Here is a 25,091-nt window from a genome sequence, read left to right on the forward strand (position 1 = left end):
TAAAAGAGACAAAATCCAACAAGAAATATAACAATCCTGAACTATTTTCACCTTATAGCCTTAAGATGAATGTAACAGATTTACAAGGATAAATAATTCCATAATCACTATGGGTAATTTTTAATGCAACCTTCTGAGAAATTAATGGATCAAGCTGACTAAAGAATCAGAAAAAATATAAAAAGCTGGACAATACAATTTAGAAGCTTGACCAAAGGGAGATATATACACATACAATACATACAACCAACAGAAAATGTTTGGTCTCTTCAGATAAATGTGGAACATAACGTAAAAACTGACTATCCTCAGCCACAAGGAAAATCTTAACAAATTTCTAAGATTTGATATCATCATACACATCAGCTAATCAAAATACAATGAAAGTGGAAATCAACCACAAAAACATAGCCCTGTATATTAGAATTCTTAATATTTAGAAGCTAAAAATTCCTTTTACAAGCTAAAGAAATCATAATGCGAACTACAAACTATGTAGACCTGAACACCACCAGATGATGATAAGTAGGTCCATGCAGGACCATATTCAGCCTCAATTACACATATTAGAAAACAAGAAAAAGTAAAATTAGAAAAAAGCCAACAAGTTAATCCTCCCCAAATAGAAGACATAATAAAGATTAATGAAAAAGGAAACTGAGAAACAAAGAGAATTAACAAACACTGGTTTTTGAAAAGACTGACAAGACTGAATGAGAAGAGAACACAGGTATAAACTACACACACAGTAGAAAGTAAAAACAAATTCATTCTTTCAATAAAAAATGAAAAAACTTAATACCTCACCACTGCCTGGCCATTTTACCAGAACCTCAAATTCCAGCTCAGCTGATGATCACAGACAAACAGCAACCTCAGCACAAAGTTCTGTGCAATCCTCAGCACTATGAGGTCAATGGCTTGGAATCCACAAAAACTGAGCTCCAGGCCACACTTGCCCCATCCTGGTATGAAATTCAGAGGAGGTTACTGCCTTCTCAAAAAAAAAAAAAAAAAAAAAGGCTTTGAGGTGGAAGCTAATCACATTACAAAAAAAATAATCCTTATCTAAAAACTGGGAAGCTGATGAGTTAAGCTCACATATGAAAACTATTCCTACTTCTGGCACTCCACAAAGCAATGTTTATTCTTTCAGGTCAACTAAAGCAAGACTTCAGCCAGTCCCTGTCAGCCCCTACAAACCTTCTTCAGAAATGCTAACGGTTTTTGAGACTAATGTTTTTTTGAATTCAGGGCCAGAAGAGAATTCAATGTGATCCACTGGTCCAATCTGTAGAAAAAACACACACGACAAAACAATGGTAATACTTGGATAATTTCAAAATAACAAACAAGTTTTTGTAAGTTTTAAACACTTGCATTAATGCAAAAGTAAAAGAAATGGGATTAAATCCAATATAACCTAAATGGTAGGGATCAATAAAGCAGAGGAAATTTTTACTTATTTGTAGCTTAACTGAGTTATAAACTTTTAAGAGGCTCAGGAAAATTGTATCATAAAATTTTAGAATGAAGAAGAACCTTAATTACCATCTAGACAAACTCATATTAAAAAGGAGAGAACAAAGCCCAGAGAGATTCAATGACTTTTTTAGTGGCATGACACGGTCAATTCAAGTCTTCAAGACTACTTCCTACTCAGTGTCTGCCCAGAGTATCCCTGGGCCTCTTCCAGGACTCTAAGCTGTTTTCTTAGGCAAGTGAAGATGTTTGTATTTATGTGTACATTATAACAATGTGAGAGCATTTTTTAAAAATATACCAAACCTGCTGGGCCCAGTGGCTCACACCTATAATCCCAGCACTTTGGGAGGGTGAAGCAGGCAGATCACTTGAGGTCAGGAGTTTGAGACCACCCTAACCAACATGGCAAAACCCCGTCTCTACTAAAAATACAAAAATTAGGTGGGCATGGTGGCAGGTGCCTGTACATCCCAGCTACTCAGGAGGCTAAGGCAGGAGAATTGCTTCAACCTGGGAGGCAGAGCTTGCAGTGAGCCAAGATTGCGCCACTGCACTCCAGCCTGGATGACACAGTGAGACTCCATCTCAAAAATAAATTAAATAAATAAATTGTGTGTGTGTGTATACAAAATTAACGTTATTTCCCTCAAACTGGTCATTTTAGAAGACTAAATACCCTCTTTTTCTCTGGGAGATATGTTCCAAGACCCCCAGTGGATGCCTGAAACTGTGGGTAGTACCGAACCTTATTTATAGCTGTCCCTTAGTATCCATGAGGGATTGGCTCCTGACGTCAAAATCCACAGACACTCAAGTTCCTTATATAAAATGGTGCAGTATTTGCATATAACCTATACACATTCTCCCATATACTTTAAATAATCTCTAGATTACTTACAATATCTAATACAACGTAAATGTTAAATATTAATAGTTGTTATGACATATTGTTTAGGAATGACAAGAAAAAACTCTGTACATGTTCAGTACAGATGCAACCATCCTTTTTGTTTTTATTAAATATTTTCAATCCACACTTGGTTGAACTGTCAGATGCAGAACCCATGGATATAGAGCGCCAATTGTACACTATGTTTTTTCCTATGCATACATACCTATGATAAAGCTTAATTCATCAATTAGGCACAGTAAGAGATTAATAATTGCTAAGAATAAGATTGAATGATTATAACAATATACTGTAATCAAAGTTATGTGAATGTGGTTTCTTTCTGTCTCTCAAAATATCTTCTTATACTGTACAGAGGGTAACAGAAACCTCAGAAAACAAAACTGCAAATAAGAGGGGACTACTGTACTTAGGGGCTCTGAGCAAATGCTTTTGGAACTCTTCCTTTGAAATTGTCTCCCAACCTTCTGCCACAATTATAAATAACTGTTCTAGTGGTGAATCTTTAGTATGTTAATGTGATTTTATTAGTGCCAGAATCAAAACTAAGATAGCAAAAACAACCATTAAACAAATACTTATTAAATGCCCACCCTGTGTAGCAAAAGACATTGTCCCTACCTTCAAGTCTTAAAAGGCTTGAGAGAGGAGCCCTATCAGAATTTTTGAGAGCCTTTTCAAAATGCCATGCCATCTCCACCTCCCCAGCAGATTCCGCAGGGATAGAATGTATACTCTGAAAAAGCATCTGAGTGATCTTGACAGGCACAGGAGTTCAAATGCTTAATGGACAGGAGTCCATTAAGCATTAAGATATGTGGAAATTCCCTCCTGCAACTCCTGCTTTGGCTGGCTTTCTTCTGAGTCTCTTATGACTTCAGACTGCTATCAAGTCTTGTTGAATCCTCATCCTTACAAGGCAGTGTTTCTACAAGATTCTTTGCCCTCTTCTTTTCTCCTCTATGTGCTCTCTGAGGAGCGCCTATGCTATCATGATTTGAACTTCCTCCTAACTGATTACTGAACTTCCTCCTAACTGATTACTCCAAAATCTGTAACTTCAGCCCAGTTGTAGTTCCTCAGCTGCTTCTGAGGAACTACCTACTTATCTCACAGCACCTCAAATTTGTCATGTCCCTGATAGAAATCATTGTGCTTCCCTCCCCCAACACACACATACACACACACACACACACACACACACCCCTCTTCCTCTTCCTTACTTTGGAAAATGGCTCCACCATTCACTCAGGCTGGAATCTGGACACCACTGTGAATCTCTGTTGTCTTCTTCACCTTCCCACGGCTTATCAATCTCTAAGTCCTATTAATGTCTTCCCTCCATTCTTACCGCTCAAATTCGGGCACATTGTTAATTTCCTGCCATAGATATTTAGTGGATCTCAAACACTTACCAGTGGACCTGATATAGAGCTAGCAGCATAAGAATCATTTGTGAAGCTTGTTAATAACACAGATTCCTGGGCTCTAACCAGACCTACTTAAAATCAGAATTTCAGGGAAATGGGGCCCAGAAATTTGCATTCTTAACAAGTTTCCTAGATGATTCTAATGGGCAGTCAGATGTGGAACCACTGTAACCCATGTGGTCTCCTTGTTCCCAGACTTATCCTTTCCAATCTACCCTCCACATTACTGTCTGCATATCTGATCATCTCCCTTCACTGTTTAAAATACTTCTGTGGTTTCCCGCTACCTGCTTATAGGATAAAATCCCAATGGCTTGACATAGTAAATGCTTTCTGTTCCTCCTTGTCTCCCCTCTCCTACCTCTACTGCCAAATGTCTTAAAGTCCAATCCCACTAACTTCTACCTCTAAGTAATGCTCTTACAGCTCCCCAAACACTATGCCATTTGGTACCTTTCTCCTTTGCTCACAATATTTTGTCAGTCTTTCCTTAATTAGCTGATGAATACCAATTCATTACCAGCTCGAGTCACCACTACAAAGCCTTCTTTGATGCCACAGCTTCACTTACCCCATCTAGTCACAACACGCCAGGCATACCTATGTGCCTCATTAGACCCAGTATGTATGTATTTATTGGTATATACATCTATCTTCTTTTATTAGATTTTACACTCCTTGAGAGTAGGTACTATGCCTTATTTATCTTTCTATTCCTGGAATTTAGCACAGGGCCTAATATGCAGTAGATGCTCAATAAATGTTTGCTGAAGGAATTAATGATTCATGAACTCTTCTGAGAGTGAGCAAACCAGGATCAAGACTAGATTTGGGTATAATCAAGTATCTGGCTGTAGATAATGAATACTAAACTAGCTCAAAGGCAATTTCAAAAGAGATTCTTTGAAGTAAGGAGTTCCAACAACTGCTTTGATGCTGAACATTTATTTGGATGTGAAGATCTAAATCTGGGTTTAAAAAAAAAAACAGAAAGCAGGCCAGGTGCAGTGGCTCACACCTGTGATCCCAGTACTTTGGGAGGCTGAGGTGGAGGATCATTTGGGCCCAGGAGTTAGAGACTGGCCTGGGCAACATGGTGAAACCCCAAATCTACCCCCTAAAAGAGAGGAAAACAACCAAATAAGCATCATAATATCATTACTTAGTATTAATATTTTTACTTAGTCGTAGTACTGCCTCATATGCTTTCAGTATGGTTTCACATATGCTTAATCTTAATTTTTAAATGTGTTAAATGTTTGGATTAAAGGTGTACTATAAACCTAATAAATACATTTTTTAAATGTCAACACACTAGCAAACTGGAATATTTGTAAGGTAAGTCAATAACGGAATTCTTATCCTGCAGACTATTTTGCATTTCCCAATATTAGACTTTAAGACATTTAACTTTGTTTTTTGTTTTTTTAAGAGGCAGGGCCTTGCTCTGACACCCAGGCTACAGTGCAGTGGCACAATGATAGCTTACTGCAGCCTTGAACTCCTGGGCTCAAGTGATCCTCCCACCTCAGCCTCCCAAGTAGCTAGGACTAAAGGTGCACACCACCATGCCCGACTTATTATTATTTTTATGGAGATGAGGTCTCGCTATGTTGCCTGGGCTGATCTCAAACTCCTGGCCTCAAGTACCCAACCATGGTCTCATTTAACCAATTATTTGTAACATAATATTTGTTCTCTAATCTTTTTGATATAAATTGTTCTTCCTTTAAAAAAAAGGACAAAATGTGCAAAATAATTTTTAAGACTTCCTGTTTTATTTAACTGTCATTATATATAAACATTATTTTGTATGTCTACCTTTTAAAGATATAGAAAACTAGGCTGGTATGGCGGCTCACATCTATAATCCCAGCACTTTTGGAGGCCAAGGCAAGACTGCTTGAGGCCAAGAATTCGAGGCTAATTTGAGCAACATAGGGAGAACTTGTATCCACGAAAAAATTTTAAAAACTTAGCTGGGAGTGGTGGTGCACACCTATAGTCCCAGGTACTCAGGAGGCTGAGATGGGAGGATTGCTTGAACCTGGGAGATTGAGGCTGCAGTGAGTCATGATCGCATCACTGCACTCCAGCCTGGATAACAGAGCAAGACTATGACTCAAGAATAAAAAGAAAAAAAGATATGAAAAATTTCTAAGGAACTGACTACTAACTCTCTTATATAAAATATTTAAAAGAAACTCACAAAAACTCCAAATAGAAGGACAATAATATTTATAAAAGTATAAAAATCTTTCAGAAGAAAATGATAATTATAAGTGGGGTTCCTTTAAAATCAATTCTAGTTTTGTAATTCACATATTCCTTTTCTTGATAGGAAGCATGGGTTTACTTCATTTTTGTGTGGGAGGACTCTAGAAAAAGCTTTATTTAGAGCAGATCAGCTGAATAGCCCTATATCTACAGAAGAAACTAAATTTATACTGTAAAATGTCCCAACAAACAAAACTTTAAGCATCTTCAGTGAAGATGGCTTCACTGAATTGTACCGAACATTTAAAGAAGAAATAGTACCAATCCTATAAAAGATTTTCCAAAATATAGGAGAGGGTAATATTTTCCAACTCATTTTATGATAATAGCATTATACATGGGTTTACTTCTTAAAGGTAATGGTTCTCAACTGAGGGTGATTTTGGCTCCCAGGGAAAATTTGGCATTATCTGGAGACATTTTTGACTGTTACAACTAGGAAGCAGTGCCACTGGAAACCAGTGGGTAAAGACCAGGGATGCTGCCAAATACTCTACAACACATGGGGCAGTCCCCCACAACAAAGAATTATCTGGCTCAAATGTCGATAGTGCTGAGGTTGATAAACCCTAGCTCAAAGAAAATAAACTTCTCATTATTTTGAAAAATCAAGTATCCAAAGTTATATCACACTACAAATCTAATAAATCAGTTGCAAACAAAAAACTAAAAATAAAGGTAGTCTACCTTATCACAATGTAGATCTAGCACTTCAGGTTTGGGGAAATCCTGCTCTATCTTTTCAGCAATGTTCTGTATTGCTAGCAACTGCTTGTCAATTTTCTGAAGCTTAGCAGTAAGATGCTCTAGTCGGTGAGCTGCAAAGCTTGGTGCAGGGCGAGCTGCAGAGACACCTTGCAGCCGATTCCACAACAGATAATCTTCCGCAGAGTCTGACTTCGTGCTCTGTCCTTTGAATTGGAACTCTGGTTTTGGCAGATCTAAATATTAATAAGAGTAAAAGCAGAATTGATTATAATTAAAGAAGAGGTATTATTGATGATCTCATTTTTTGATGACTTCATTTTAAACCAACACAACACTACTTTCCAAATCAGTTTTAATTAAATATACCTAAAAATTCCTTTTCAGCTTCTTGATTTCTGGGATAAGAATACATAAATTACTACCACAAAGTTCCACATACAAGGAAAGTCTGAATATTACTTTCATTCCTTGCTACAAACATACACTTCGTCAAAAAGCAAATTTAGGCCGGGCGCGGTGGCTCAAGCCTGTAATCCCAGCACTTTGGGAGGCCGAGACGGGCGGATCACGAAGTCAGGAGATCGAGACCACCCTGGCTAATATGGTGAAACCCTGTCTCTACTTAAAAATACAAAAAAAACTAGCCAGGCGACGAGGCGGGCGCCTGTAGTCCCAGCTACTCGGGAGGCTGAGGCAGGAGAATGGCGTAAACCCAGGAGGCGGAGCTTGCAGTGAGCTGAGATCTGGCCACTGCACTCCAGCCTGGGTGGCAGAGCGAGACTCCGTCTCAAAAAAAAAAAAAAAAAAAAGCAAATTTAATTTTTTTTTTTTTTTTTTTTTTTTTTTGAGGCGGAGTCTCGTTCTGTCGCCGGGACTGGAGTGCAGTGGCCGGATCTCAGCTCACTGCAAGCTCCGCCTCCCAGGTTTACGCCATTCTCCTGCCTCAGCCTCCCGAGTAGCTGGGACTACAGGCGCCCGCCACCTCGCCGGCTAGTTTTTGTATTTTTAGTAGAGACGGGGTTTCACCGTGTTAGCCAGGATGGTCTCGATCTCCTGACCTCGTGATCCGCCCGTCTCGGCCTCCCAAAGTGCTGGGATTACAGGCTTGAGCCACCGCGCCCGGCCCAAATTTAATATTTTTAATGACTTTTTCAAATTCTACTTGAAAACCAAAAACATCACACATTAAAGCTGGCCCCAATATTGGCTATTACTGACTTATATGGGATCTCAGGCAAACGTTAAACCTCCTAAAACCAAAATCAAAGCCAATGACTCTTCTTCTTCTTAAATTCAGTTGATTCTTCTGCCAAATTTGCAACACCTCCTTTTTTTTTTTTTTTTTTAAGAGCCTCGCTCTGTCACCCCGGCTGGTCTCGAACTCCTGGGCTCAAGCAATCCTCCCACCTCAGTCTCAGGAAGTGCTGGATTACAGGCGTGAGCCCCTGCACCTGGTCTGCAACTAAATGCACTCCTCTTCTGATGTCTGGGTCTCCTCCGGCCTGTATTGCTCATACTTCTTCTGCTGCCATCCACTCCTTTTACCCATCAGTACTTCCTGGGCTGCCAGCCTGAACTCACTTCTCTACTTACTCTTCCCACTTTCTCTGAGTTATGTCATTGATGAAAGATGACTCCCAAATCCATATGGCAGTCTTTTTTAGCTCCAGCTCCTCATATCCTGAACATACCAGTTAGGTTGTCCCATAAGCACATAAAAATGAATTCATTGCTTCTGCCCCTCCAAATTGCTCCCTCTTCCTTGTTCCGCAGCTCAGCAAACAGCACCACCATTCAGTTTCCCACACCACAGACCAGAAAGTCACTTGAGGCTCCGTTCTTTCCCTTAGATCCAAAGTGACAAGTACTGATGATTCAACCTGCTAAACGCCTACATTCTTAATACCACTACTTGGCTGAAGCTTTCACAATAAATAGACCCCAAATCATATCTCTATCTGTAATTTATCTCTATCCTATCTAGTCCATCTTCCACACCAGGTCCAGAGAGATCTTTTAAAAACAGAAATCACGTTCCTTTTCTGTCCAAAACTCTTCAGTGTGTCTCCAATGCCTTCACCTTAAAAGTCCAAATGCCTCCATATGACAGACAATGGCACACATAATCTTTCCACTGTCTACCTCTCCAGCTTCATCTCTTGCTATTTCTTTAAACAAACAAACAAAATACTACTCCGTTTGACTCCAGGCATAATGAACTTTAATTTTCTTTTCTTTTCTTTGAGACATGGTCTCGCTCTAGCACCCAGGCTGGAGTGCAGTGATGAGATCTTGGTTTACTGCAACCTCTGCCTCCTGGAATCAAGCGATCCTCCTGCCTCAGCCTCTAGAGTAATGGGAATACAGGTGTGTGCCACAACACCTGGCTAATTTTTCTATTTCTCATAGAGACAGGGTCTCACTATGTTGCCAAGGCCGGTCTCAAACTCCTGAGCTCAAGCAATCCACCCGCCTTAGCCTCCCAAAGTGCTGGGATTATAGGCGTGAGCCACTACACCCAGCCCAACTTTAATTTTCTCAAACTAAAAAAGTTCCATTAACTTACTGCAAAATCTATTCTGTCTGTCTGAAGGCCCATTCTCTCACTAAAACCTACTTTCCTTTAAGATTCCATTTAGGTGTCTCTCCTCCAAATAGCCCCAATCATCCCCCGAGATGGATTCCATGCTGTCTTACCCAAGAATCTCATTCATCCCGTCACTGCAGAACTTACCAAGCAGTATCATAATCATCTTTTTATATGTCTGTCTTTCCTTTCCCCTGTAGGCATGCCCGCAGACTGAGAGCCTGGTGTTTCTCTCTTCTTTAGCCCTGGTATATGGTCTTTAACTTCATGTTTATTGAATGAAGAGTCAGTCAAATGAAGATTATGATGCCTGCCCTACCTAACTTACACGTTTTGTGAAGATCACATAATGTGGCAAAGTACTTTGAAAAAATGTGAACTACTAAAAAAATATAAATAGTGCTTATTATATTTCAGTCCCAGTCTAAGATGAACCTTCCCATGATAAGACAATAGTAAATGGCAACATTGGCAATGGCAGTTATATAGTATTTCCCTACCTGTTCTGGCCCTACCCTTTTTAGCTTGACTCTCACAGTACTTTATATCTATCTATCCCTGTTTCTCAGCAGCCTGAAGCATCAGCTTTAATCACTCTCAGGAAAGAATGTGATGCATACAAACTTCCAAGTGGAAAATACAGCAAAAGAGAAGTACATGCTCAAAACCCAGAACGTCCTCAATATATAATGAAACTAGCTTCCCTTTCTCTGGAGAACCTGTTCCGCTTCCACTGACTCATAGAGAAATCACCCATCCAAGAATGTTAAACACTGAGTTCCACTGACCCTGCAATGCTCTTTCTAGGCCCAGCAAAACTCTGCTTGCTATTACTGATGATATTCCTAATAAGAGATGACTTCCAAAATAAGATGCTACTGTCATTCAAAAAATAATGAGCAGGTCTCACTAAAACAGAAATTTATTGTTTGTTTGGCTTTTTGTTGTATGCATCTAGTGACCTTGTCCCTCCCTTCTCCTCACCTTTTCCTGTAATGTAAATCCCAGTCAACTCTAATGTGTGACTATATTCTGAGTTTCTAAAGCATATTATGGGCCAGGCGCGGTGGCTCACATCTGTAATCTCAGCACTTTGAGAGGCTGAGGTGGGTGGATCATGAGGTCAGGAGTTCAAGACCAGCCTGACCAACATGGCAAAACCTTACCTCTACTAAAAATATAAAAACTAGTCTAGTGTAGTGGCACATGCCTGTAGTACCAGCTATTCGGGAAGCTGAGGCATGAGAGTCACTTGAACCTGGGAGGCAGAGGTTGCAGTGAGCCGAGATTACACCACTGCACTCCAGCCTGGGTGACACAGTGAGACTCCATCTCAAAAAAAAAAAAACAAATAATAAAGTATATTACGTAAAACGACAGAATTTAATTTCAAAATATAAAACTTTTCCTTTTAAAGTTCTTCTCTGTAATTAGAGTACAAGGATCCACTGATAAATTTTTGCAACCAGGCATTCTCCCCCTGTAAGGAAACTCCAAAGGTTGATTATAAACCCAGTCTCATTGATAAATGAAATTAATCTGTAGCTTATGGTCATTTGAAATGCTGGCCTAAGATACTCAGGAGTCACAGAGAGAAAAATCTACTTCCTGTCTGCCAGAACTTCAAAAGTTGATTGGCATGAAAATGAAGGGAAACTAACAGGGTACATAAGCAGCCACAGACACTTGGCTAGATGTACTTCATGACAACCCTCTGAGGTGTGTCCTACAGACATACAACTGAGGATCAAAGAAAGTTAATTGATTTGTAAAACGTATCTAAGCTATTAAGTGACAGAGCTGGGATTCAAATCCAGGTCTGTTCTATTTGAATCTAAAAGCCAGGCTCTGTTCACTTTCCCACATACCTCCCCCGTCTGAAAGATTGCTAGCTTCATACGTCCTCCATTCACCACCCATGCACCTTAGCAACCCCATGACAGAAGAGAGAAGATGAAGGCTTTAAAATCTGAAATGCTGGTACTTGTTTGTACATGCAGCTGTAATACACATGCCCTAACACATCCTAACCCATCCCTTCCTTGCTCCTCATGTCTCCTGAGTGCCCACTGTCATTATATAATAATCAGGCAGAGCTAGACTCTGTGCCCAAGCATCTTGCAACCACAGGGCTGGCTATGTCCATACCTCACAACCACTGTGGAACCTAGGGGAGACTTAGGTCTCTGTTGCAGGAAGTCTGATTGCATATTGGATTAACCTAACCAGTCACAGGATGTAGTAGCTTCAGGTTGTGGAGGGATATTCTTCTAGGCTGGTGTGGTGGCTCATGCCTGTAATCCCAGTACTTTGGGAGGCTGAGGTGGGAGGATCACTTCAGACCAGGAGTTTAAGACCAACCTGGGCAACATAGTGAGACCCTGTCTCTATAAAAAAATTTTTTTTTTTTTTTTTTTTTTTTGAGACGGAGTCTCGCTCTGTCGCCCAGGCTGGAGTGCAGTGGCCGGATCTCAGCTCACTGCAAGCTCCGCCTCCCGGGTTTACGCCATTCTCCTGCCTCAGCCTCCGGAGTAGCTGGGACCACAGGCGCCCGCCACCTCGCCCGGCTAGTTTTTTTTTTTTTTGTATTTTTAGTAGAGACGGGGTTTCACCGTGTTAGCCAAGATAGTCTCGATCTCCTGACCTCGTGATCCGCCCGTCTCGGCCTCCCAAAGTGCTGGGATTACAGGCTTGAGCCACCGCGCCCGGCCTAAAAAAATTTTTTAATTAGCTAGGCATGGTGGTGTCTGCCTGTAATTCTAGCTACTTGGGAGGCTGAGGCAGGAGGATCCCTTGAGCCCAGGAGTTCGAGGCTACAGTGAACTATGATCGAACCACTGTACCCCAGTCTGAACAATTCAGCAAGATTCTGTCTCTAAAACACAATAACAATACACACATATATATGTATTTTATTTAAAAATTTAAATATATATAGTCTTCTAAATCTTGTAAAAAGTTACCATAATGCAACCTGACTATAAAACTGAATATTTATAAATACTATTGAATTGCGTACACCTGGCCACAAAGATGGAAACAACAGACACTGAGGACTACGAGACGGAGAGGGAGGGAGGAAGGTAAGGGATGAAAAACTACCTATTGGGTACTATGCTCACTACCTGGGTGATGGGTCCAATCATACCCTAAACCTTAGCATCATGCAATATACCTAGGTAACAAACCTGTACATGTGTCCCAAATTTGAAATAAAAGTTGGGAAAAAAAATATTGTTGGCTACCATGCCTGTTTATTTTTGGTGTGCTATTTGATAATTTCCCACCTTTTACAATATAAGAATTGCTTTTTAACATCAAAACACTCATGAACTCACACAGAATATTTATTTTTAGCCTTATTAATTGAGAAAAGACATATGCATAAACAGATTTGTGACTTTTTACAAAATATCCATGGGTCCCAGCTTTGGAATCATGTCTCTACTTCATTTACCTATTTGCCCCATGCTCCTTGGCAAGGGACAGCTCTTTTTCTGGTTTCTTTTGCAATTACCAAATTTTGCTGCTTGTTTCCAATACAACAGTAATTCAGAAGAGGGTCATGCTATACCTCTTGGCTGTTTACCTTCGTTCTGCTGTATGTCTGATGGTGTAGGTGAGGTGACACTAGGCTCCTTCACTTCTGTAATGCCTGCTCTCAAGCTTTTTCCATCCAAACAAGCTGGAGCTACTTCTGCAGGTTTGGAAAATAAATTCATAGAGGAATTGGCTGATTCTATCAAGAATATGAAAAGCATTCAAAGACTGATTCTAAACTTCTAAATAAGGTAATGAGAAGGTTAACAGAACATTTCTGTGAATATAAACATCCAAAAATACAGTGGGTTTTAGGAGGAGAGCTAAGAGATGTGAGTAGGGATAACAATGCTATATTAAAGAACTTTTCAAATCATTTTTGTTTTAAAAGTAGGAAAAAATTACCTTGACTCTTAAAATTATGTGGGGGAACAGCATTAGTAACTGAAGCTGCCATATAATGTAACTCTGCAGACGATGGAACTGCTGGATGATCGCTTTGCTGTTTGATAACATTATCATTTGAAGGCTCTTCTCTCACAGGTAATTCCTGTAGAAGATCATCAGCTTCAATGTCAATCACATTTATATAAGTATGTCCAACCTGAGCCAAAACACATAAAATCAAAGAGGGTTACATTCTTTTTACTCTATATGGTCACTCTGTCCCCCCAAATAAAGGCTTAATTCTTAACTCTTATTAATAACAAGGAAAGAAGGGCCTGAATGTGCCCAACTTGGGAAAAGGAGCAGGAAGTATGTATTATTGATCTTAGTCTACAATATTTTTGGCACAATGCTTAAATTAATTTTTGAACTTTTACTACAAAACTACCTAGATGAGATTTTTAGCCTCATTTCATCTACACAATTGAATAATGTCTAGATGACCATAATACATTTTAGTGCAAAGGCATTATTAAAATTTCTGAATAAAACACAAACCAAGTTTGCTACTGTATGAGGTGTTGAGGGTGACAAAGGTTTCTCTGACATTTCAGTGGAAAGCTTCAGATTTAGATATACATCTGGGACCAAGAGCTGAGGAGCATTCAAAGGCTCATGTTCTGAAAATTAAAAAAGAAATAATCAGAAACTTTAAGAAAAACACTGTAAACTGCTCCAAACCATCAACTTTGTATGAACAAGTTAGCAACAAACAACATAAATTGTACTTCTTGAAATCTAAGTAGAAGTGACATGCGTATAAATAATTAAAGCAAATTCTATTCTAAGGGTAATTTAGAATTCATAATTGAATGCAAGCTGACTATTGTTTTTCTCATATGAATGATTCACAAGAACAGTAAAGTAACTAAATTACATCAAGAAAATGCTAAAATTTCCTATTTCTATATCAGATATATTAAGTCATGTTTGGTTACTTTAGGGAAGTTTCAAAAAAAACCAGATTTTAGGAGATTAACCTATAACTAATTTTTTTTTTACTATGAACAGTTTCTTGTTATTTGCTTATTTTTATTGACAGCTTTATTGAAACATAATTCACATTCTCTTTTTCTTTTTTTTTGAGACAGAGTCTCGCTATGTCACCCAGGCTGGAGTGCAGTGACGTAATCTCGGCTCACTGCAACCTCCGCCTCCCGGGGTCATTCTCCTGCCTCAGCCTCCCAAGTAGCTGGGACTACAGGCTCCTGCCACCACGCCCAGCTAATTTTTTTGTATTTTTAGTAGAGACAGGATTTCACTGTGCTAGCCAGGATGGTCTTGATCTCCTGACCTCGTGATCCGCCCACCTCAGTCTCCCAAAGTGCTGGAATTACAGGTGTGAGCCACCGTGCCCAGCTAATTCACATTCTTTAAAAGGGTATCATTCAGTGGTATATAGTGTATTCACAGAGCTTATAATTAAATTTTACCACTTAAAGTGTTTTAACATCTAAATTTCACAAATGTTAACTGCTTCTTATTTAACAGTAAAATAAACAGGCCTGTCACAGGAGATCATCAGACAGTTTAACTCTGTGCCTTTTGTTCTAGGCCTCTAGCCTTATTTTCTAGCATTGTTTTTTCAATAAAGCACTATTTTCAAATGTTACTCGTATTGAGTACTTATTACCAAAGCTTGAATTTAAACCACTTACAACTAGAAAAAAAAGAAAAATAAAAATACTGAAATCATTCTCTCTTAATTGATTGGTTTAACTGCTTTCTTATGGGGGACAGTGACTAGCTTTGGCATCATGCAGATATATCTTTAATAAGTCATACTGCTCTTAGAAAAAAAAGAAATCACACATGATGTGCAAGAAATGATTTGCTGCTTGGTACCACATTGAGAAACAACTTCTTGAGAAGTAGCTTACTTATCTTGTAGTACATTAAAAAATTTAAGACAAAAAGAGAAAACAAAAAAATTTCACAAACACAAGAAAAAATTAAAATATATGAATACAGATAATTAGATTTTATGCATAGAAGGTGATAGGCAGAAGCATAGAGTGACAGCTTAACAATGTAATTTTAAATAATTAATGTAATTTCAAATTTTATTATTATTTATATCTTGGGCCTTCACCTAGATGAACAGCAGACTCAGGAAATAGCTGCCAACTTCAATAAACCACTTAACAACAAAAGCAATGTACCTCCAAGGCTTTCTCAAAGATATGCTTAGATAATTTAAGCATATCTAATTTAAGAATGTTTCTCAGTTCCGATGTGGTGGTTCAAACCTGTAATCCTAGCACTTTGGGAGGCCAAGGAGGGCAAATCACTTGAGGTCTGAGACCAGCCTGGCCAACATGGTGAAACTCTGTCTGTACTAAATATACAAAAATTAGCCAGGCACAGTGGAAGTCACCTGTCAGAAGACCTTGGCTATTTGGGAGGCTGAGGTAGGAGAATTGCTTGAACCTGGGAGGCGGAGGCAATCTTGAGACAAGATTGCACTACTGCACTCCAGCCTCCAGCCTGGGCAATAGAGCAAGACTCTGTCTCAAAAAAAAAAAAAAAAAAAAAAAAGTTTTTCAAATGCAGACTCATCATTTATATCAAAAACATTTACACATGCTCAACTTCATTCAGAAAGAAATACAAATTTAAATAATGACTTTTGTTTTTCTTTTTTTTTTTGAGATGGAGTCTCACTCTGTCACCCAGGCAATGGCGCGATCTCAGCTCACTGCAAGCTCCACCTCCCGGGTTCATGCCATTCTCCCACCTCAGCCTCCCGAGTAGCTGGGACTACAGGTGCACGCCACCACGCCCAGCTAATTTTGTTTTTGTATTTTTAGTAGAGATGGGGTGTCACCGTGTTAGCCAGGATGGTCGATCTCCTGACCTCGTGATCCGCCTGCTCTGGCCTCCCAAAGTGCTGGGATTACAGGCGTGGGCCACTGTGCTTGGCCTATAATGACTTTTTTTGACCTATCAGATTGGCAAAGTTAAAAAGGTAGCTAAGTCATAGTAATAACCAAAAAAGTCTCTTATGCAGGAAGATATTCATTGAAGCCTAATTTGTAGGAGAAAAAACTGGAAACTAATGTATAGCTGGAAGAAGGAATATGTTTATGAAATATTTCTTTGATGACACAGAGACTGGTTTGCCATACATATAAATCAAAGTGAAATGAACAGGATACAAAATACAGGTATCCCTTTTTATGCAAATCTAATCCACTTCTGCAAATGTGCTACATAGTGAATTTTCCAGTTCCAGGAGACTTTATGACAGTATTTCAAATGGAAATAAAAAGGTGTCCTAGCCCATCTAATTTTTCTAATAAAAAGGTGTGCTAGCCCAAACATCATTAAACAACTCTTAAATACTTAAATAACAACTCATCAAGGATTACTACATATAAAGCATTTTAAATATCTTTTTTATTAATATTCATTTAATTCATTAGTTAGCATTCAATATGCAATAATACTGAATGCATTAGAGATGAATTGCCTTCAACACTGCAGCAAACATACTATGATGCAAATAACAAAATAAATAATATGTTAAAGATACACTCTAATTTAAGAGCATCCCAAGGTACTTGGAAAAAAACAACATTGGGACCCAGGAGGATTAAACTAAACTCTCATGGAAAAGCTAGAGAAGACAGCCATAATATCTGGACAATGAGAGTTTAGATACTAAGGGAGGACACCTATGCTATATACTGTATCTAACTATGTAAAATGCACAAAAGACTGAAAGAAAAAACAATATCAAACCATTATTGCTAAGTGGTGTGATTATGGTTAATTTTCATCTTCTTCATAGATTGCTAAATTACCTAAATATTCTACAATGATTACATTTTTAAGACATAAAGTTAGAGAGGCTTTTTAGCACGTACAAGGTTCTGTACATGGGTAAAAGAAACAGTTTACTAAAAGTCATAAAAAAGAATTACTATGATACAATGGGTAGAGCACTATTCAAGATGCTATTCATAATGATAAACAATATTAAGGAGGAAATTTGTCAGGAAACATTCCAAATAATAGGTCCTCCAACACTTATTTCCTCTACTCCTGGACATAGTTACACACCCCTCCCTCACCAAACCCAATCCAGTCCTTCCTAGCTCACCTTCACTAGCCACAGTCCCAGGCCTCCCAACCTTGGACATGCAATTCCAGCGAAGGTAATTAATAACACAGAGAATCCAAATTCAAAGCATTATTTTTACTGACTTAGGATGTAATCTATGGCAATTTTGAAGAAAAGTCTCTATTATGTTTTACTAAGTTATAAATTTGATTTCTAAAGTATATACCAAGATTGGAGAGAAAAATCTAGGGGGAGTAAATCATATCTCGTAATTTAAAATTCCCTTTAAATCACTGCCTTAAAGGAAAAGTCTAGATAACTCAATTATATCAAAATATATGAATTTTTTCAAAAGAAAAACAGCATTTACCTGGGTCTGTATTTGTACTTGCATCTTGACTTCCTATAGCTTTCTTTTTCACAGAGGCCATGAAATGCAATCCAGCTGAAGTATTATCATCTTGTAGCATTTCTTAAATATAACAAAACATTGGAAGTAATCATTGAGAAGCTAACATATTACCAGGAGCCCAGCAGCACAGTACCTAACTCAATGGAAGTAAAATATGGGGTGTCAGGATGTTATTAAAATTTTTTTTTTGAGACGGAGTCTGGCTCTATTGCCCAGGCTGGAGTGCAGTGGCGTGATCTCGGCTCATTGCAACCTCTGCCTCCCAGGTTCAAGCGATTCTCCTGCCTCAGCCTCCCGAGTAGCTGGGATTACAGGTGCCCGCCACCATGCCTGGCTAATTTTTGTATTTTTAGTAGAGATGGGGTTTAAGCCATTTTGGCCAGGCTGGTCTCAAACTCCTGACCTCAAGTGATCCACCCGCCTTGGCCTCCCACAAGTGCTGGATTACAGGCATGGGCCACCATGGCCAGCCTAAAATGGGCTTTCTGAATGAAGTGTTATGTAAGTTGAATTTCAAAGACATGGTAGAATCAAAACCAAAACTGTTGAGGACTCTGCATGTCCAGCTTAGAAACCTAGATATTCTTCTGGGAATGAAGATCCAGTAGAAGCTGTTAAGCAGAGAAATGATACGGTCAGATTCATATTCTAGGAAAACAATCTAGCCAGTGTGTGGAAAATAGGTTTGAATGGATATACCTAGTAATGGTGAGGGATGGGAAAACAGGATAAATGTAAGAATTACAAAGGAAGCAAAATAGGTAAGAATTGATTATTGACTGGATAAAAGGGAAGACAGAATTCATAATCACGTGTTTCTGGCTTAGGCTGATATCAACACAAATGGAGAAAGAGAACATAGGAGGAAAAAACAGTCAGGGCAGAGTAGAAATACTGAATTCAGAATTCACATGGTGTACCTGAGGTAATTTCTACGCAAGTGGAAAAACTCAAGAGGAAAGAGAACCAAACTCCAAAGTCTACTGTGAGAGTTTGGGTTTACATGTGGATTTCTCTGGGAGATCACCCAGGAAGACTAGGTAGAATAAGACAGTATCAATTATGGAGCATTGTGGTATAATGAAAAATGTATATTTGGTCTACAAAGACCCAGTTTCTTGCACACAGGTCCTCAGAATCTTGGGATTTCCTGATAGGAGTGTCTGTTATTTCTAACGAGCCCCTTTTGATCACACCTAAGTATATGCTAGAGGTGTCTCTTCACAAGCCCCTAGATGGCTTTAGCATAGGGCCTAGTCACCAGAGGAACCAACCACATGATGAGAGGGTTAGAACGATCAGCCCCCAATTCACCCATCCTACTGCCACATCTGGGAAAGAGAAGGGGCTGGAGATTGAGCTCAATCACAATGGCCAGTGATTTAATCAATTATACCTATGTACTGAAAAGTCAATAAAAATCCTGAAGCAAACAGGTTAAGAGCGATTCCCAGTTGGTGAATACATGGATGTGCTAGGAGAGTGGCCATTCCAGAGAGGGCGTGGAAGCCCTGTGCTGCCCAACCCCACCACTGCCTTGCCCTGTGCATCTCTTCCATTTAGCTGTTCCTGAGTTGTATCCTTTATAATAAAATTATAATCATAAGTAAAGTGCTTTCCCAATTTCTGTGGGTTTTCTAGTCAATTACCAAACCTGAGTTGAGGGGGGTAGAGTATAGGAACCCTTGAATTTGTAGTCAGCTGGGCAGAAATGTAGGTAGCCTCATTTTCATATTGTACATATTTCTAAAAAGCTAATTTTAACTCTAAACTTAGACGTTACATTAATCATACACATACATACCAAAAGGAATGTTGAAGTCATCCAAAGAATGGGAACCACAATGTTCTTCTTGTTCCTAAATGAATTCCCACAGGATTAATCTATGATTAACTCAAAGACATGTATTATTTTGTAAAAAATTACTCAATAGCTATGAAGATTGAATTCTCATGTATAGGTTCAATTTCCATCATTCTAGGCATAATTATTCCATCAAATTATTTACTCTATTGAAGTAACTCTACAAATGAGTTAAGAAAATGTATAAGCCAAACAATAAAAAAGCATTACCAATTTAATGTAAGGTTCCTAGGTTACCATGTGCAACTCTCTCCTACAAAGTAGCTTTGATAATACTCAAATAGTACACCATCTTGTCAAAAATCTTTCATGGACTCAACAAACAGTTGTACTAAGTGCCTCTAGACATGCTCTTGAGGACTGACTGAAAAAGCATGCCTTTTAAAAAATCAATGTAAACAAAACTATTAATACATTTCTCTTTATTTAATCTGTTGTTGCAAAAATAGTTAGACAGTCACCAAATACAGAAGATATATTTAAAAAGACTTGACTTAACACTGGGCATGATGGCTAACACCTATAATCCAAGTGTTTTAGGAGGCTGAGGTAGAAGGATCACTTGAGGTCAGGAGTTGGAGATCAGCCTGGGCAACACAGCAAGGTCCCATCTCTCAGAAAAATATTTTTTAATTAGCTGGGCATGGTGGCACACACATATAGTCCCAGCTACTTAGGAGGCTGAAGCAGGAGGACTGCCCAAGTCCAGGAGGTAGGGGCTGCAGTGAGCTATATTTGTGCCACTGCACTACAGCCTGGGCAACAGAGCAAGACCCTATCTCTAAAAAATAATAATACATTAAATTTTTTAAAAAGATTTGACTTAAAATAGAGTTTACACAACAAACCTGTTTGGGAAGTCCTAGAGGAATCTCAGAGAAGGGTGAAACTGTATTAGGAGAAGCCCAAATAACATAACATATACGTTAAGATGTCATAGAAATAAGCAAAGGGTGACTTCAAATATAAAAAAAGCCACATAGGCAGATGCTCTAAACTGCAGTTTTTGATATACCATCAAGTTGCTTTTCACATTCAGAACTCTAAGTCTACTGCTCTGTGGAGGGAGGCAGCAGGGACTGATATACTGAATGATATAAAGATCCTCCTAATCACAATCAGAAGCTCCCAGCAATCAGACTAGATAAACCACAAAGACATACCAAACTCAGTGTACATGCAAACCAGGGAACAATCAATAGCAGTTTTTCTATACCTTGGGTTTCTTAATGATTTCTGAATTATCGTTATTAATTATGGAATTTTCTGGTCGAAAAGTCACATTTGGTTTTCTCCTCAATTTCTCAGATTTTTTTTCTTGCAGCTCTTTCTCAGCTCTTCTCCTTTGTCTGTTAAACATAATAGCATAAAACATATTTTTACAATTATAGCAACATTTGCTTTTCATTTATCATGCTATATAGGGATACAGTTAACAAAATTATGTTCATAAATTCTTTTCAATAGCATTTAATTAAATTAGCAAGACATTCTGCAAATACAAGCAAATATAAGCAAAACATCAAATATGAAATTTATTTCTAGAACCTCTAATACTGAACTGACTATTCTATGTTAGTCACTGGAATCTAAGGACAGGGTTACAAATCTTAGATAATTATTAAACTCTCTTTTCTGTGAATTTGCAGCTGGTGCCAGAAACCCTATCAGATACCTCCATTAGTCTATTTGAAGACATTAAGCACACTTAGTCACCTCAGCAAAATCACAGCAAGGAGGAAAGAGGTCTCAAAACGCTAAGGGGAAGACTAAATTTGAAGAGGGAACAAATGGAAACAAGAAGACCTTTTCTGGAAAGAGAGCACTAGTAACAGATTCTACAGTCTGATAAATGTGAAAATAAATAAATAAATAAATAAAGTATTTTCTAGACTTAGTAATAATCTACCAATCAATATATGTGGTAAAACACTACAGTAAATGCTCTTCACTAGAAGTCACAGCCTTGCTTTTCACATACACATTTCTTAGTGCCCTGAAACAATTTACATCACCTACCCTCCTGCTTACTGTAAGAGTCTGAAGAATATGGTAAGATGATTGGTTCAAAGTATTGGATGATACAGTTGTCCCCCCTTATCCATGGTTTCATTTTCCAAGGTTTCTATTTATCAGAGTTCAACCATGATTCAAAAATAGATGAGTTCAGTGCAATAAGATATTTTGAGAGACAGAGGGAAAGAGATCACATTCATATAACTTGCCTTACAATATAGCTATAATTGTTATATTTTATTACTAGTTATTGTGCATTGCTTACTGTGCCTAATCTATAACTTAAACTATATCATTGTTATGTATGTACAGAAAAAAACAAAATATATAATAGGGTTCAGTACTGTCTGCAGTTTCAGGTATCCACTGAAGGTCTTGGCATGTATTCCTAGGAATAAGGGAGGACTACTGCATATGGGATATTGTACCAAATATTTGAGAAGCAAATGATGACTGTTCATTCTATTATAGACACTGTAAAAGAATCCTCCAGTCTACGAATGGTAGGAAAGAATTCCTTAATACGATGGGAAAATATTATAGTATTTGTCTCACAAAATAGGAATTTTTCTCACATAAAATGTGTTCAGATGCATGACACTTGAAAAGAAAACTGAATGTGCAATTGTGTATAGCCTAGGAGACAACCAGATTACCGTGTGATTTTAAATAATAATGAACTTGCTGATATATGATATTATTAAATAAAATTTCACTTAAATCTTGCCTTTTTTTACTGTCCTTTCTTTGTCTTACTTCAGGTGGTTCTATTTTGACCTTTAGAAGATGAAGGTGTCCAGCATCACCTTGTTCAAATAAATTATGTGTTAGTTTCTGTTGGCTTTGTTTAAATGCAACGAGGTTTTCAAGTGGGATAAGTTGTGTTTTTTTGCACTACAAGAAAGAAACAAAGCATAAGAATGACAAATTGCAAACTCAATTATGTAATATTTTAACAAAAGACTGAGGAAAAATGCATTTCTTTAAACTGTGCGACAGAACAAATCAAATATAACAAGTTGATTTAAACTGGCAATATGAGTATACATATCTTAGAGAAAAAGTGATTTAAAGTGCTGAAAGTTTCAAATGGGTCATCCTATTTCAGATATTAAGCTAGACGTTCTCACCTTCCTAATTTCATTCCCATATTAAAAATCTTTCCTCTGGTCAGGCGCGGTGGCTCACGCCTGTAATCCCAGCACTTTGGGAGGTCGAGGCGGGCAGATCACAAGGTCAGGAGTTCGAGAACAGCCTGGGCAACATGATGGAACCCTGTCTCTACTAAAGATACAAAAAATTAGCCAGGCGTGGTGGTGCATGCCTGTAATCCCAGCTACTTGGGAGGCTGAGGCAGGAGAATCACTTGAATCTGGGAGTCAGAGGTTGCAGTGAGCTGAGATTACGCCATTACACTCCAGCCTGGTGACAGGGCGAGGCTCCATCTCATATAAAAAACAAAAACAAAAACAAAAAACAAAAAAAAAAAACCCTTTCCTCTTATAAATGAAATTATATAATGTCCAGCATTCAACTTAAAATTATTTGGAACAGGGAAGATGCAGAGGCACGAAGAACACAGATGGAAAAGACCAGCAATATGCTGAAAATCCCTGAAGCCTTGGGAATTGGATGGTAAAAACTTGGGGTTCTTCTTCGGTTCATGTTATCTTCAGAAGAAAAGGAAGCATGGTTAAGTATTTTTTCTAAGGAATAACCATTTGTTTTCCCAGTACCATCTTCAAATCATAAAAGTATACCTGAGAATGCATTACTCAATTATCTCCCTAAGATAGTACTGCTCTCCTCAAAACTAGAGCCTAAACCATTTTAATTTCATAAATCAAAAGTTATACCTTTAAAGAGGACTTGGTGGGTCTATAAAACTACCATTTTAATATATGTGCTACTAATCACAGATCTGGGTCTATTTAACAAATTTAACCTGTCAAAGATTTGAAGATCATACAATAATTGCTAGGAACCTCAAACTATATGTGTGTTCACTTGCTCTCCTCTCTACACGCACATAAACAAAAGCATCTGGTAATTTTTTTGCCTTTTTTTTCCACGTGTTTAAATCTTACACAAAGTACCTGGTAATTTTACTGTTTATTTCTTTCTAGAGCAGCAGAAATATCTACGAAAGAGTCTAGTAAACTCCGGTATTGATAGAAAGACCTAAAACCTTTAAAATACACAATTTTTTAAAAATAGAGACCGCTTCTCCCTACGTTACCCAGGCTGGTCTCAAACTCCTGGGATCAAGGGATCCTCCCATCTTGGCCTCCCAAAGTATTGGGATTATAGGCATGAGCCACTATGCCCAGCTACAATCATTATTTTAAACCTAATTTTTTACATGCTATTTTCTATAACAAGCATTTTTTTATGTACAAGAGCTTTTCACTGACCATATGGTACTTATGGTATGAAAAAAATGCAAGACATTGCTTTTGCATTACCATACAAAAATTCATTACCATATTTTCTGGGGACAAACGTGGATGAAGTAATGACAATCTTGGGTATTTTCTTTCTTCTGCTATAGGTTGGATAGGTGTTGAGGGAACTGTAATAGATGCTCTTGAGGTTGATGGAAACGTATTAGGAGGTTTAAGTGGCAGGTATAGTAACGGAAGTCCAAAGGAATGGTGAGGAGCTATCTCAAGGGGCCCTGGCTTAACAGCAAATAGTTTTTCTGGTTTTATAAACACTGAAGAGTCCTGTGGAGGTGTCAGATTTTCTTGTCCAACATATTGATCCAAGTTTACATGCTTAGGAATTTCTGTAATTACAGTTTCTGCCCATGTCTTCTGCTCAACTTCTTTTTTTTTGGCTTCAGTATTATACTGGCTTACATTCAAATGGGATGCTGGAGGAGTTTGTGCTACTCTCTGTGGCAGAGCAGGTTGGAAGGAGTCAGATAATCCCCAAGCCTCTCTTGGTTGTGGCAGAGGCCTGAAGGGAGCTTGTGGAATACTTCCTGCATGTAAGAAAAGGGGCTTGAATTCTTGTTTAGGCTTAAATTGAAGCAAAGGAAAGCCATCACCAGGACTAAATGTTTTTGCATGTGGGATAAGTCTAGGTCTAGGTGCCTTCTGAACAACAGAAGGTGTGGACAAAAGGCAGAGGTGAGTATTTCCAGCAGGAGCTGGATAAAACAAAGTGGATGGTAAGTTTTGAGATGATGGAATTGGTCCTCTTTTCTGGGGCTGGCCATTTAATTGACATAAAGGAATGCTCCCATGTAGAACATTCTGGAAGAGAAAAAAGATATTATGTAAGTTTAGAATATATTAGAAATTCCTTACTTCGTAAATGGCATTCAATATGTTTTGCAGCGGGT

General features: G+C 38.4%; 1 protein-coding gene across 10 annotated transcripts in view; it reads right to left on the reverse strand.

Annotated features, from left to right (window-relative positions):
* CPLANE1 (ciliogenesis and planar polarity effector 1) overlaps positions 1–25,091 on the reverse strand; it is a 160,198-nt gene that overhangs the window by 46,730 nt on the left and 88,377 nt on the right. For 6 of the 10 annotated variants that reach the window (XM_033179386.1, XM_033179388.1, XM_033179383.1 and 3 more), the window contains 10 exons: positions 24,226–25,002; positions 22,470–22,636; positions 20,943–21,075; positions 19,667–19,721; positions 17,821–17,922; positions 13,883–14,004; positions 13,343–13,541; positions 12,987–13,094; positions 6,790–7,043; positions 1,204–1,291 (listed from right to left, as the gene is read on the reverse strand). In XM_033179386.1, the coding sequence (XP_033035277.1) occupies positions 1,204–1,291; positions 6,790–7,043; positions 12,987–13,094; positions 13,343–13,541; positions 13,883–14,004; positions 17,821–17,922; positions 19,667–19,721; positions 20,943–21,075; positions 22,470–22,636; positions 24,226–25,002 (2,005 nt within the window). Of the gene's footprint in view, positions 1–1,203; positions 1,292–6,789; positions 7,044–12,986; positions 13,095–13,342; positions 13,542–13,882; positions 14,005–17,820; positions 17,923–19,666; positions 19,722–20,942; positions 21,076–22,469; positions 22,637–24,225; positions 25,003–25,091 lie in introns of those variants that run through there. The other 4 variants (XR_004429799.1, XM_033179384.1, XM_033179381.1 and 1 more) reach the window with 4 other exon arrangements.

Source organism: Trachypithecus francoisi, unplaced genomic scaffold, assembly GCF_009764315.1.
Source record: "Trachypithecus francoisi isolate TF-2019V2 unplaced genomic scaffold, Tfra_2.0 Lachesis_group2, whole genome shotgun sequence".
Classification (NCBI taxonomy): Eukaryota; Metazoa; Chordata; class Mammalia; order Primates; family Cercopithecidae; genus Trachypithecus; species Trachypithecus francoisi.